The 15,590-nt window shown below is 38.0% G+C and overlaps 1 protein-coding gene across 1 annotated transcript in view; it reads right to left on the reverse strand.

Moving 5' to 3' along the window:
* The window catches only part of PTPRK (protein tyrosine phosphatase receptor type K), a 419,243-nt gene that overhangs the window by 324,887 nt on the left and 78,766 nt on the right, over positions 1 to 15,590 (reverse strand). Inside the window, exon 2 of the mRNA XM_075748050.1 lies at positions 5,496 to 5,618. Coding sequence (XP_075604165.1) covers positions 5,496 to 5,505 — 10 coding nt within the window. The 5' untranslated portion in view covers positions 5,506 to 5,618. The remainder of the gene's footprint in view (positions 1 to 5,495; positions 5,619 to 15,590) is intronic.

A 15,590-nucleotide genomic window follows, 5' to 3' on the forward strand; every position in this document is an offset into this window, starting at 1 on the left:
TTCTCCTGCTACTTGTCTTTCCAAAGCCTCAAGAAACACCCAGATTTCACCACACACTGCTTCCCGGTTAACTTTTGTCTGATTATACCCATTCACATCCACATAATATTTAAATTTATTCATGGGTTGGTGGTTTCAGTTCTACAGGAGAAAAATCCAGGTTTAAGTGAAGTAAAAGGCCAAAAGTCTCATCTATATGACCTCTACATTACAACCTTCCTTCCTGAGCCACATTCATATGAAATCCATATTAAAATACAAATTTCATGACCTTTTGGCTCCCCTCTCTCATTTATACACTTCATAAACACTTATGTTGGTCCTGTGCTGAAATTCATTTCGGGTCACGCAGGTGACATAAAAGCTATTTCCTTTCTGTACAAGGCAGAACTTAAACAGTGCACAACTGACCTTCCAGATCACAACAAATATTCAACGCTATTTGTACAGAAAAATTAAAGTTGCATGCAAATCTAAGGGTGTCATTTTCATATTTCTTTCAGGTGCCCCAGAGGTTTATACAGCCCCTGTACCCACCCACACCACCAGCTCCCACAGCCCTCATCAGCTGCACCAGCACAACTCTTTTTACAGCTGCACAACGAACTAGGTCAAGGAACTGACCCATGCTGCATACTTCCCCCACCCTCCCCGGGTTATTATTTTTAATCCACACCAGTTCTCTGACCTGACTTACTACACAACCACATGCGCATCAGAGCAACTGGGAGGAGGCAGCAACATAAGAATGCCTCTGGGAATGACATTCTGCCTAAAACCTGTATAAAAGAAATGACTGTGAAAGCGTGGCCTAACATTACTTGCCAACATACTTCCTGCCATCTCCATTGGCTTTCATCATCTATGTTCTCCATTCTGAAATAACTGTGCGGTCTCCCACCAGGAACCCCACAACGTCAGGTTAACTCAGAATATGCAATGTTTTACTGTTCCTGACTGTTTCTTTTCCTTTTTTTTTTTTCCAAACAGTAGTGAATTTAGTTTTATTCTTTAAAATGGGGAAACATGTGAGGTCAAATGTAATTTCTGCAATACTTTTCACTGTAAAAAAAAAAAAAAAAACCCACAAACTTTGCATTGTGAAACACTTTACTAAGGAACATCTTTAGATGTTTGATCTGTTCTCCTTCGTTTATGCTAGATGACAAGCGCGACTAAGGACTCTCCCCAGTATTGTTAATTTATTTTCCTCAGATTTCTAGAAAACCAATTCAAAAAAATTAGCACACATCCAATCTGGGCACATTATCCATCTGAGAGATCGGAAACAAGATGTCCATCTCAGCACATCACTATTGTCCACTATAATTTAGACATTCTTCAAATTGCATTTGTATGTAGGAGGATAACAGCCCTTACATTAAAAAAGCCCTTCATTAAGTGGCTCCCCATCACACAGCCCATTACAGGCTCTCATGCCCTGACCCTGCACGGCCTCAGAATAATGCTGCTTTTAACAGGCAAACCAAACAGGGTAAATAAACTATCTTCTCTATCTAAGGGTAAAAACATCAGTAAATGTATTATTAATATGGATAAAACCACCCCTTTGCACATCCCCAGTGATATAAGAAAGCACTATTATTTAAGTCTTCTGCAAAACAAAGTTATCCACATATAATGAATAGTCCCCTAAAATAACTGGAAAAGATCCATAGCCAAAATTGGATTTCATCTTAATAGCATTCTCTAATTTCTATCTTGTGTGGTATAATGTATAAAAATCATACACATGAAAACATAATGCATGGTCTAAAGGGTTTGGTTCAACATGTAGAAGATCTTTTTCTTCAGAAGTACAAAGATCAACAGGTAAATATTTTTACTTCCTTTTTGTCACCATGTCTACATAAATATAACACTTGGTTACCAACCTCGCCTCACACAAAACGCAAATCCACAGCTGCAGAATCATTTCTACATAAGGAACAGCTCAATAGTCTCGGGCCATTCAACCTAGAATGATGTCAGGAGAAGGGTGCGTATTTTATTTTAAAAGTATTTTAAAGTCTGAATGCGTTGGAGAAGGTGATTAGGAATTGGCTTTGCTCACTTCCTGCTGCAGTACAGGAGGCCAATGCGTATCAAACATAAATCACATGCAAGTTCAAAACAAGTAAAAAGAGCTGTGATTCTCATGATTTGTAGCAAATGCTGGCATTCTTATAGTACACGGCAGACACTAGAAGTCCTCAAGGAGCCCACAGACAATAAGAGAAGGCTGTCAGGGGAAAAAACAATGAATTCATCCAGAACATCACAAATAAAGACTGTTTCTCTAATTGAGGAAATTTCTAAATGCTGAAGAGCTGGAAACTGGGAGAGCGTTCAGGGCACGATCACCACTCACTTGTCCCACCTCTGCACTCTTCCCTAGGCAACTGCTAATGGCTGCTCTCGAAACCAGCAGACCTTTAGTTTGATCTAGCACAGATGCTTTTATATGCTCTTAGAAACCTAAGGTTGGACATCAGCTGTTTCCAAGGTTTTAATAAGTAATCCAAAGGTTTTATCATGTAAGCTGCAGTTCAAATAATTTACAAGTTGGTATTTAAAGCTGTGCACAAGCACCTGCTCTAAGTGTTCACTTATTTCAAAATTAATCATTATGTACTGCATTTATTTTTCCCATAACAGAAGATAAGTGGCTTTTGCCTTTACTCATAATTTGAGAAATACAATGTAGGTCAGTATAAAAAAAAATCTGAAGTTACATTAATTTCTCAGAGGTAATTACACTTGCCTTACCAACAGTGTTTACTATTGCTATACCTGCAAAATGCTTTCCATTAGGACAAGTTTTCACACTTTCACAGCACTCTAAAGCACATGCCATTAGGTCTGAAATCTCCCAAGATATATTCTTCTCCAAAGCACAACACTGAGTTAAACCCCTCCTTGAATCAAAGTAAAACATGAACTCAATTGCCCAATTTTCCCCTTTTCCTATTTTTACGTGTCCTTTTTCTCTCTTCTTCTTGTTTAGTAAAATTTCTGAAGCTACTGACAACTAAAAATTAACATTTGAAAACTGAGTATAATCCTTTATGACTACAGTGGTTCTGGGTTAATCTGGTAAAGGTAGAGCCCTGAAAGCCACATACTCAGCGTTAAGGGTATATCTTTTTAACATACTGGTAAAACAGTGCTCCTTCTGAGACTAAGCTGTACCAGAATACATATTCCCCTTACTAAGGCCAAGGCCAGGACATTCTATCGGATTCCAGAGAGATGCAAAAGACAAGGGCTCGAAACACTACAAAGGGTGTCCACGGAGAGGACATGTGCTATACGTGCACTAAAGAGCTTTGCACCTACCTGAAGGATTATAGAGCCTGAGAAGAAGAGATGGAGAGAAAACAGTCCCTACCCTAGCACTTCATTTTCTGTGCTGCTGAGCTTTTCTGGGTACCCCTTCTCTCCTTTCATTCTCTGACTGAGCAGGAAAACGTGGGCTGACTCTGGTCCCTAGGAGATCTCTGGCTTCTACAGGGAAGAAGGTTAGAAAACCCAGCATTTTTTAAAGTGAAAACAGCAGTAGTTTAATTTTACCTATACCGTCATTACCACATCTTATTCTACTTGGATTACTTCTTCATAAGCAGTGGACTGTTTTCTAACCTACAGTTTCTACAGCAATCAGGCAGGGTCAGCAATGTTAAAAAACTGCACGGCAGATGACTGCACACAGTTATTTCCCTTCTGCTTTTTTTTGAATCTCTTGCTGCTCCACTTCCTGCAGACCCACCAGAGGAATTCAGTGCTCATTTCAGAACTGTGTTGCATTCTTAGACTTAATTTAGAATTGTGCTATTTCAAACACAAAAGAGCTTAAGTATTTAGATATAGCATAGATATTCAGAATCTGAAGATTGTGAACTTCTTAAGGGCAGCTCATGAGACAAGACTACTCACTTTTAGTCTGGATCTCAGTTACCAAACATCAAACTTTGAAATAGTGGTCCAAGAAATCTAGAATTCTAACCAGAGGAAGAAATAATAATCAGAGGTTCTTCTGTATCTGTTTTGGACTATCTCTGAAACACTCCTTTATTCTGCTAGATTTTATTGAGCAGCCAATTTCACATACAGATGTGGAAAAAAAAAAACTTCCTCCAGAAAAGCCCACGTGATACACTCAGAGGAAAAAGGTCTGTAGCAGAACTGAACAGGTGCCAAAGTCAGAGAGCACTGTGCCATTTAACTCCGAAAATTGCCTAAGGATGGATGACAGCTACGTTATTTGGGAGAAGCAAGCAGCACCTATCTTGTCATTTACATTAATCCAAAATACAATTCCTGAAATTGCTGTTTCTTCCCTATACAAGATGTGCCCGAGGTCTGAGAATACCAAGTTTTTTACTAAATGGTGCTTCCATCATAATTAAAATACTTCCAACCAGTTTAACAAACCACATAGACTGAAAAACGCAAACTGAAAAGTAACTAATTTTGGCCGTCTTAGGGGAGATATTATTTTGAATTTGTTAATGCAAGACCATCATGAAAGGCAAGGCTTAAATTTACTCTTCCATACGCAAACTTGAAGCACCAAGCAGTCCATTTAATAAAGCGTGGATCTTGCTTAATTAACCTATTTCGTAAGATATGGGGCATGGTAACAGCTGCTCATATCAGTGACTCCAAAGCAGGGGGAACCCAGCTAGTTAGCAGTTAAGATGTAAAATTACATACACTAACCACCATTAATAATATACAACAATATATAAAAAGCAGGGGAAGGAATGGTGCAAAGGTTAGGTTACTTCTGTGTGGTAACATTTCCCACTCCTTCTCCACACATACCTCGCTTCACAAAACCTTTTAGATACAAATAAAATAGCCATGACCTTTTTTCCTCCTCTGCATGATTAATTACTTAATGTACTATTAATTGGAAAATGTAGCTGAATTTCAAATGCTTTCATTTTCTCAGCATATCATGCTGTCTGGGAAGCGCCGATTAAGCTGTTCATCAAAGGTGAGCAGGCAAGGTCATGTAGGCTGTACCTCTTCAGTTATTCATTACCTGTCCTAAATAGTAATTAACAGCAGCAATATTTCCATAAATCAAAGCTTTTCTGATTACCTTCAGATGATGAGCAGTTGGGGGGAGAGGAGGGAAGGAATCAGTGCATGGGTTTTTGCATGTATCCTTTTTTTTCACTATTTGTTCTAATGCATACCTGAATAATTCAATCGATACATTAGCTGTCATTTAAGATGCAGAATTTCACTGCAAGTCAACAGAATAAAGAAGTCATCGCTTACTTTCTCCCTTCCTTATGCCCCCCAACTTTAAAGGTGGACTTAATTTAAGAATTGTCAGTTATCAATATTGTTATTATTTTTATTACCTCCGTTATCAAGGTTATAGTGGAGATCACAGAGTATGACCTTGATGCCATACTAGGTGAGGCTCTGTGTTTCTTAATAGAGAAACTTAACCTTTCAGGATCTGTAGGATTTCTCACCTTGAGGCATCTCAGGCGGCAAATAGTGAGGCTCTTGAGCACTGACATGTACCCAGTCGAAGTCATCGTACAAGTCTTGGTGGTAGTCACAGGGTCCAGGACCATCATCGAACGTACATCCCCCTACGGAAGAAACTTGTTATCAGTTTATTTAAAACCAGAGCTCTTCCAAGAGTCAAGCAGAGGTGTTCCTCCTGGGCACACCACAACCACGGAGCCCACACAGCCTGTGGCACAGTTCACAGGCTTGCCTGTGCAAAACTAAAACCCACAAGCAGCTCATCCATCAGTGTTCTCCTTTTTAAAATGTCTCTGCTTCACACAACCAACTTCCATCAGAGCAGGAGATCACAGGCTGAGTCACTCAGCCCAAGTGAAACCTGGCCCAGCATTGCCACGACAAAAAGCAACACACTATCTAAACCAAGAGGGAAACAGAAAATAACGGACCAGGCTCAAAAACTAAGGGTGTAAATCAACAACTCCAACGCACTGACACCGACAACGAGGATAAATACTGTGCCCAAAACAAAAACAGTCAGACAAAATAATTAAAATTACTTAGAAATTAAATAATTGCTGCAGAATGAATTGGATAATCTTGCTTTATTAAATCAATCTAGCATAACAACGCAAATTAAAGGCGCTTTTTCAGGGTCATACAAACAATGGATATGAAAACCTTACAACAAAAGTTGTGAGGAGAACTAACAGGGAGAAAGAAGGGGATGAATGTAAAAGATGGAGAGTAAAAACCCCAAAAATTCCTGTGTAACGATAATGTCTGCCCTGTCTCATTCAAGTAAGTTTTTTATTAAATTCTCACTCAAGGCAATTATGTAGGCTGGAAAAAGAGAGAAGAAAACATGATGATCATGGAAACAGATCAAGGTTTGAGAAAGAAGAAACAAAGGAATCAAAAGAGCCGCCTTGAAGAAAAAATAGAGCGTAAACACAAGAAAATACAGATGTCACGCATACAACTCTGCAGCATCTGTTACCTCCATTCATGGCACACAGCCCTCAAGTTTGCTCCTCCTGCTCAAAAATAAAAGGCAAGACCAGGATAGAGTGAAAAAGAAAACAGAGTGTGTTCATCTTTATTTAGGCAGCATTTTTTTAATTCAGAAAGGAAGTTAGATGACAACTCAAGAATTAGATTTTAAACAACTCTTGGAAATCAGGGGAGATCTTTCTTGCATCCTCTTCTCCCTGTCCTCAGTAGTTAGGGGATCAATCCAATTAACAACTGCCGTTAGAACAAAAATTCCTCCTGTTAAGATGACACCTCTCAAGCAACAGCAGCATTTATGTTGACTTCATTTTCTGACTTTCTTAATACAAAATATGGGACAAGTAGTGTGAGAGCCAAGAACAAACAAAAACCCCTTATTATGGTAACTTCTAATGTTGACTCTAAGATGAGTCACCACCACTGCATCAACAGTGAACACCCTCCCATGCCTGCCAGGCTCTCGCCAGCCCACTCTACGCCCCGGAGGAGAACAGGCTGGGGGTGGGGAAAGGGGAGATTGAGGACCATGAAGAACTCGTGAGCCTGTGCTCATTTCTGCCCTCTGGACAAGACCTACACGGCCTGGAAAGAGGACAGGGCAGAGAATAAGGAAAGGAGGAATGAGCATGTATGTCGCCAAATGGAAGATAAAAATATTTTTACCTGCCCAAAATGGAGTATTCAAATGTCACATAACAGGCAGAGAGTTTACAAAAACAGTCTTCATATTTGGGGAAATGGAAGTCCCTTTTACTAAATTACATCAGCAAATCTAGACGGTGTCCCAAACTGAGACGATATTTCATCTTCAATTAGAGATAACTCAATTTCCACAGTTCTGCAGAAGTATTTGTCATTTTGAATAAGTGACAGAAACAAGTTTTAGCTAATTCTACTTTGCCAAAAACCATTGCCAGATTCTCATTCCCAGGTCCTCCCAGAACCACTTGTTAACCAGTGTTTTGGCTGGCAAGGACACCACCAGGAAAGAAAACTCTACACTGTAGCAAAAATTCTGCTAAATCCTTGTACCATAAAACCTTACAACTTCATATTCAGCTCCATGTTAGCAAAACCTTCTCAAATGTTATCCTGTGACAACATAAGCACAGCATCAGCAACAACACCACAGCAGCCCCAACATTTCATACTCTGTACTAAGTTGGTTACTACATCAGTGTCGCTGTCAAAGACTTCAAGGCACAAGAAGAAAAATATTTGTGCGTCAAAGAAACATTTATGCCTTTAAAAGTCCCAACTCCAATGTCCTATTACCACCGAGAGACTTTTCTAATTAACATCTATCATGATAAAGCCAGAAAGGCTTAGAACATAAATCTCAGGGTTTGATTTAACTTACAATACACTGCTACGATCGCTCTACAGCAAAAATGTACATTTCCTTCGACATTTAATTGATAAATGAATAGCAGTTTCCCTTAAAGGGAAGTTATCACCGTCTGCTGTCCCAGCACCAAAATGACATATGGCTTTGAAGCACATGCCTGCAGGGCACCCATTACCCTTTTTAATGGTTTAAGTGCCCTCAGTATATAAATTTAAACCACCAATGAATCTTGTAGACTCATTTGGAAGATGAATGTCCTTAATTGCTCGTCTTTGTGCCCACTATTAATTTTAGTTATCAGGGTTCTGATTAGCAATAACAACGTGCCTGTTAAAACACAGCAAGCAACCCAAACCTCCTCGTGCGCAGCACATCACGGCTCCATCCACAGCACAAGCAAGCGTCCATTTATCGCATGCACATGAACAAAGTTTATCAGGACAGATTATCAACCCACTACAAAATCCACCCTGTAACAAGTCCCTAAACCAACAGCTTCCTCTCATGGAGCACACCACCTCCTCTTACCAGCATATCGTGACATTTCAAGGCAAGTAAAGTAAAAGCCAATGCTGTAGTGATTTACCCAGTATAACACGATGTGACAGACTAAGCTTTTTAAACCCCCTGCAGACTGCTCCTTACGACTTAAAACATGAGCAAATTTGGATCTCTCCTTCTCTGTTTTAACAGTCAACTGCCTGTGTGCTATTTTGGTAACCGGGTACTAAATAAGCTTAAGACTAAGCGAAGCACGTGACAGTAACCCCCACTGATAAATGGATGACCACTACAACTTTGCCGTGGCCTCCCAGCTCCATCAGCTCAGGACAGAAAGGAAAACCAATTCAGATTCTGAACTAATCATCTTTATCTAACAAATTCAGTGTTCTTGCTACACTCCCTAGAGATCACATCACTTACATTACTTAGAATAGAAACAGTCAGTTGCACACCAATATTACAGTAAATTTAAGATACCCATAACACTTACGATGAATGGCATTATAGGGACGTTATACTGGAGATCTACTGACTTTTGGATAAAAGAAACTATTCCCACATATCACCTAAATATTCTGTATGTCAGTTTTCATATTTAATTAGACCTTAACAACTCCAGTGCCCTTTAAAATACACACAGAAAAGTGATAGTAAAAAAAACCAATTCAAAATGTTCAGAAAACTACTAAATTGCAATAAATTAAATACCTATTGATAAAACTAGTTGATGAAGAATAACACACATTTATACCATCTTTACAAAAAATGATGACCTTCAGCATCAGAGGTAGGAGAAGGAATGGCCGACATTAACTTTTCTAAATCCAAACAAAGAATATATTTGTCTTATGTAACACTTTCTACAGAATTAAAAATAAAGAAAAAATTAGTGTAACAAACTATATGCAACCAAAGGAACAAGGCACTTTTTTTAAAGTCTCCTATAATAGCAATATCTATCTGCTAGAACTCCCAAGTACATTCTCACCAAAATCTGGCAGTAGGTTTCAGAAACAAATAAGGGAAAGCAATGAAAGAAAACTGCATCTTCTGGATTTGAGGCAGGTGTACAGAGAAAGGAAGCTGGAGTATCTGAGTAAGTTTCTGAAAGAAAATGACTTCAGAACTGTTCTTCACTACCTATTTCTATAACCTATCAGCATCGCAAACGATTTTTTTCAGCCATGGAAAGGCATATATAGAAGAACAGTTAAAAGAACACAACTTTACAGTTTATTTCCAAGATCTGTTCTTGCATCTGACTACTACTGGTGTTGTGCAAAATGCAAAATACGCTAGTAACATCTTAAGTTTCATGCTACTCAATTTTAAGGAGCTGGTTATAAGCCCAGAAATTCATCCACTAAGAACAAGCAGATTACCAATACAGGAGAAAAAAAAAATTCTAGCGTGAGAGTTAGTACTACAGGAACACAACAAACTTTCATCATCACAACTTTGCCCTTACACAGGGCTCAGTTACCAACGGTTTCTTTGGGGTTCATATGTACAAAGGTGTCACACCAGGAATGAAATACTCTTTTCTCATCCAGCTCAAATGACTAGTTGGAACAATCCGCTCCTTTTATTCAACAGCATGCTTTTATTTTTCTCCACCACCTGCTGTAAAAGCATAATAACTAGCTTTAAATCTATCAAAGTAGATAGCTCCACAGTAAGAACTCAGTATAAAATTATGTTTATCTGGGATGTCAGGTAAAAGTCCTGTGAAAATTTAATTTTTCTCCTCACATTGATTGGTGAATTCAAAGCTTGAAGAGTATAAAGGTGCTATACCAGGTCTCTTGTCAGTCGTATATCCAGGAACAGGTTCTGCTTTTAAAATCGCCCACCTACCACATTAATTTACCTGTTTCTATCACAGCATGCCTCAAAGCACAGGATGTTTTTATCTTCTAAAGGCACTGTGTTATTTCTGTTACGAGCATTTTACAACACATTGATTGCAGAGCATTCAGACACCTATTAAGAATATACTATGAATTACTGTTAATGCAGTTTGAGAATAAATTTTAATGACTTATGTTAAAATGCTTATGTTCAGTATTATCTACTAAAAAGAACTCTGAAATAACCTTAATTAACCCAGGCAGGTCAGAGGCACTATTTATTTAACAAAAAAACCACCCAAAAACATGAAAACAGCAACACTCAAGGAAAATGACAAATTCTCCTTCACTACAGGGACAAGTCATACTAAATACTAAGAATATTTATCTTCTTTGTAGCAGTATCTTATTTTGTAGTACTAGAACTCATTACGCAAAACACAACTGATTACAGTTAAGAGCAACGAAAGCCAAGTAAACTCAATTACCTACAAACACTTTAAAAATTTTCTAGCCTTGTTGCCACTATCAGCATGTTTTAATCATTCTCTTAGCTTATTAACTTGAACACGGAACTCCAAGTCTCATCCAAAAGCACCAATGGAGTGTAAACACCAACAGCTCAACAGGAAATATGGCCGATTATTCCTAAATTAGCGTTACTTTATTTTCACTGTAGGGCTTTTGTTAGTGCTGTTAGAACAGTCAAATAATCTAAATGTCCCTATAAATGTAAAATTTTCAGTAAAGGAAGTGGACAAAAACACTCCTCAATCACTGCATGCCATAAATCATCTTGATATTAAAAACCAATCCCACCCCCCAATGGCCATAAAGTAGTACCATAAAAAAAAAGGCAGGTGAACAGGTCATAATCAAGTCTGATCTATGTATATTTGGTTTTCATTTTGTATCTGTCTTCCATATTTCTTATTAATAAAACATAGCTTTTTTTTAGAAAGGAAGGATGGGAACTTGAAAAAACTTTTAGGTACAAGTTACCAAGAATGCAAGAAGCCTCACGTGGACAATCTACCTGGCCATGCCATTTATTAGATTTTTTTCGATTAAATTTGTTTCCTTTCCTCTATACCAGGCCTGGAAAAAGCTTCTTCATACCCATTTCAAAAAAGCTTCATATTGACAGGCAACAGGAAACCTTTCCATGCTTTACAAGCAGTGAACGGGACGGAAAACAGAAAGAGATGAAACGAAGGGGGGAGAAGATCAGTCTCTATTACACTGTTCGTCCTTCAGTTTCCAAACTAAGCAAAATCTAATCTAAACAAAAGTGTCTTTAAATTTCCTCCTGTTCTCCAGGGAAAGGGAGGTTTTCTGTTCTTTACTAGAGAGGTGACAACAGGTAGCTGTGAGGAATCACAGTTTCTTAATGTCTTTTTCATGTTTTTCTCATCCTTCCTTGGCATGGCCAAGGCAACAGAGAGCAAACAGCCCTGCATATGCAGATCACTTAATTATAAACTTAAGCTACCAAGACAATTTCCATTTCAGTTGACAAAATATTTCTGAAACTACAAAGAGATTCAACAGTTTCACGAAATTATGAACAGATCTTCATTAACACACCAGTGTCAACATCCAGAAAACACCAAAGCTATTTCATATTTCAGCTCATAGGCTGCAAGCTTTAGTATTCCTCCAGTGCACTGAGCAGACTTCTGACCAATTGCACTGGTGACAAGGAGTTACACCATTTGAATACAAATAACTGGGGGGGTGAGGGGTGGAACCATGTACTTGAGATTAATAAATATTTTCATGACTATACCAACAGTAACTACAACACCAGCAAGAAAATTCTATGACTTCAAGGACACAATTGAGAGCTCCAAAATGAAATTAATCACTTTGATTATTTATGGATATGTGGTCGTACAATCCTGCTTCTGAAAACACCTTTTTCCAAGACACTGTTAGTGCTTATTTATAGAAAATCTTATGTAGATATCACAGTCTCTGGCATTTCTCCTAAATGTTCTCACAATATGCTGTTAAAAGTTAATGGATAAGAATGCGATTAAATTCAGTAGGAGTGCTGAATGAAGACAGCCCTACAACCATTACATTAAATCACAAAATTTTCTATAGATTTGGAGTTCTAGACTATTTTGAAACCTACTCTCCAACAAAAAAAAAAAAAAAAAAAAGCAAGCTGAAACAAGGACTTGGAAGAAAAAAGTTTATAGCTAAATTTTTTATCTCTACTAATCACACCAGTAATTCAACCACAAACACAGGCATTAACAACTACACTAGCCATCCTATCAAACTTTGACAGTTTAACCATAAAACAAGGTGACGGGGAAAAATCAGGTTATTTAAAGTTTGTTCTAAAAAACATCTCTTTTGCTATCAGGTATGGACATTTTGCTCAACAGACGAAAGTAAGAGTTTCCAGCTGGACAGTAGGAGCAACCACTCAAAACTAAAAAGGAGTCTCATTTCAGGACAACAAACCATCACAAGTTACCACAGCATCAGTGCAGAAGCCAAACAAATGAGGAAATGAGGGAAGAGTAAGTTATACAGACTAAACTACAAAAGGAGCTCAAGGAACAGGGGGACAAAGAGCTCAAAAGGAATATGGCCAACACAAAAGCTGAGGACTTCCTAGGTGGAGGTGAGCTTAAGACTGTACATAAAATTTTAAATGGTCATGTAAAAAGGACGATCAAATTAAACGTAAGGAAATGGAAAAAGCTCTGATGTCAAAAATGACAGAAGCTATTAGAAAAGGTCATTTCTGAAGCCACAGAAGGAGATAAGTCCAAGAAGGTGGAGAGATGATTGAAGAGTTCAGTCGCAGTATAAATCAAGAGTCACAGGAGGATGACAAGAACCTCTCAGAAGAGATCTTTCAAGAAACAACATCAAGGTACATGAAGAATTAAGCTAGTGGTGAATCACAGAACTCCGGCACATGACTGAGAGGTAACATGCAATACTGAGATCAAAAATATATCTTCACACGCAGGCACTGCTAAACTAAAAGCCTAATCCTTTTGTATCAGAAGTGCAGTTGCTGCTCTAGTTTCTCATTTTATAGTAAGAAAATAGTCATAAGCTTTTTAATATCTGGCATATCTTTCCATGCAATCCAGCAATATTCTCATAAAAGGAAGATTAGAAAGAATATTTTGAAAACACAGTGAAGATTTCTATACCCATAGGAAACAGACAACAATAGGAAGCACTCCAATTTAGAGAAAGACCTGCAGACCAACATATAATAGATTTCAGATGTAATGGCCCCCAGTCTACAGAATCAGAGAAGAGTTGAGTTTGGAAGGGATCTCTAGAGGTCATTTGGTCCAACCCCTCTGCTCAAGGAGGGCCACCCACAGATAGTTTCCCAGGACCATGTCCAGACAGGTTTTTTTAGTATCTCCAAGGATGGAGACTCCACAACCTCCTTGGGCAACCTGTACCAGAGCTCAGTCACCTGCACAGTAAAAAAAAAAAAAAAAAAAAAAAAAAAAAAAAAAAAAAAGAAAAAAGAAAAAAAAAAAAGTGTTCAGAGGGACTCTCCCTGTGTGGGAGACCGTGTCAAAAGCCTTACTGATGTCTAGGCAGACGGTATTTGCTGCTGTCCTCTATGTGCCTGGAAATGGTTTCAAGGATGAGCTGTTCTACCACCTTCCCAGGATCAAGGTTAGACTGACTGGCCTGTCCTTCCCTGGGTTCTCCTTCTTGCCCAATGTCCTACTAAAACATTGTCTCACCTTAAACTTTTGTCCAGTAATACTTCTTACTTTTCTCTGGTATCAAAACGAAGCTCTGCACATCCTTACAAGTTTTAACACCTTTTATTCAAATCACACAGACAAGTATAACATTGCCCTCCACAATATCAGGTTTAAACACGGACTATAAAGTATCAGAGAAAAGCTCAAATAAAAAACAGAATTATATGAAAACTTTTCATTTTAAACAAGCTGAGAGCAAGCAGAAATAGAGATTTATCTTTTTCTGATACATCTTTTACCTTTCCTCTTTAGCCTTGCAAATCTAAGTCTTTCATTAAAGGTGCCCTATGGAATCAAATCAACATCAAATGGATGATTCACTTCACGTGCTACTTTTTCTATTAGTTGTTACTTCATTCTTCAGCAAAGTAAGATTTATCAAAATATTTCATAGACTATCAGGAAAATATTTTAGGTAGATTTAATTAGGAAAGAGTCATCTGACAGCAAAGCTATTTAACACACTCAGAGCACACATACAGAAAAAGCGGATGCTAACAACTCACTTTCTTCCTTTAAGTCTTGTGGATAAGTCACTGCTTACTGTTGAACTGATTTAACATATAAATTGTGAATGTAAACATATAACCTATCTCTTGTCATCTCAACAAGACCTCTGATGAACAAACACCACAAGTCATCACATAATTTTGAACAAAGCTTACTGATACGCCATCATACTTAGCTTTACTTGTGCAATAAAAAAATACCCTCTCCAGACAAATTGCAATAGGCATGTAAAGCTCTAGCAAGAAATCACTATTTTAGGGTATTAACGTTTACAATCAGAATTGTATTTCTACTACAATTTAACAAAGAAAATGTTATTTTGTGACTCCCCAGGGAGCTGAACTCAAGGACTTGAAACTTGCATTTTTATCTGCAAATCTGCACTTTAGTTTCAATAGAAGTAACTATTACAAGAATACTTAGCTGTAGTATAGTATTTTCCAAGCAGATTCAAGTTGTATTTAATCCTTCCACTTCTTAAATGGAGAAATACTCTCACTGGGGTGGCTCTGTGAAATGGTGTAATAGATAAGCCTGAAGGTTAGACAAATCCTACTTTAGACCATGCAATGAAGTTGTAGCATTTTGGAGCCAATCTGTCCATGTCCTGAAGGCATACTGCCCCAAGCACAGTGAGGAGAACAGAGAAACATGATTCATACAATCTTACAATTCCAGTACACAAGTGAAAACGTATCCCTTTACGTTATGTCGCAAAGAAGTCAAGTACAAGAAAAACTTGGCTCAAAACTGTCCTGGCAGGCACTGATAGGGTACCAATAATAGTCTCTAGGCAGATATTTACCACTCAGTCTTAAGATTTTAAGGCTGAATTAGATATTTTCATGAAAACATCAGCTTGACACTAAATAGTAGTTAAAAGGTAATTCAAAAGTTCGAAATTATAAGGAAAGAAATTTAGAAAAGAATACTGAACATTTCTGTGCTACATTATAAGCCACATCCAGACATTATATGTGGTTCTGGTTTTCCACCTCTTAAGGGTTATAGCAGAAATTAAAAAGGCTTAAGAGAAGACCCAATCAAGATGAGCATAGGATGCTTAAAGTATTGGGCATAACTTCAAAGACTAGGAATTTT

Source organism: Balearica regulorum, chromosome 3 (assembly GCF_011004875.1).
Source record: "Balearica regulorum gibbericeps isolate bBalReg1 chromosome 3, bBalReg1.pri, whole genome shotgun sequence".
In the NCBI taxonomy this organism is placed as follows: Eukaryota; Metazoa; Chordata; class Aves; order Gruiformes; family Gruidae; genus Balearica; species Balearica regulorum.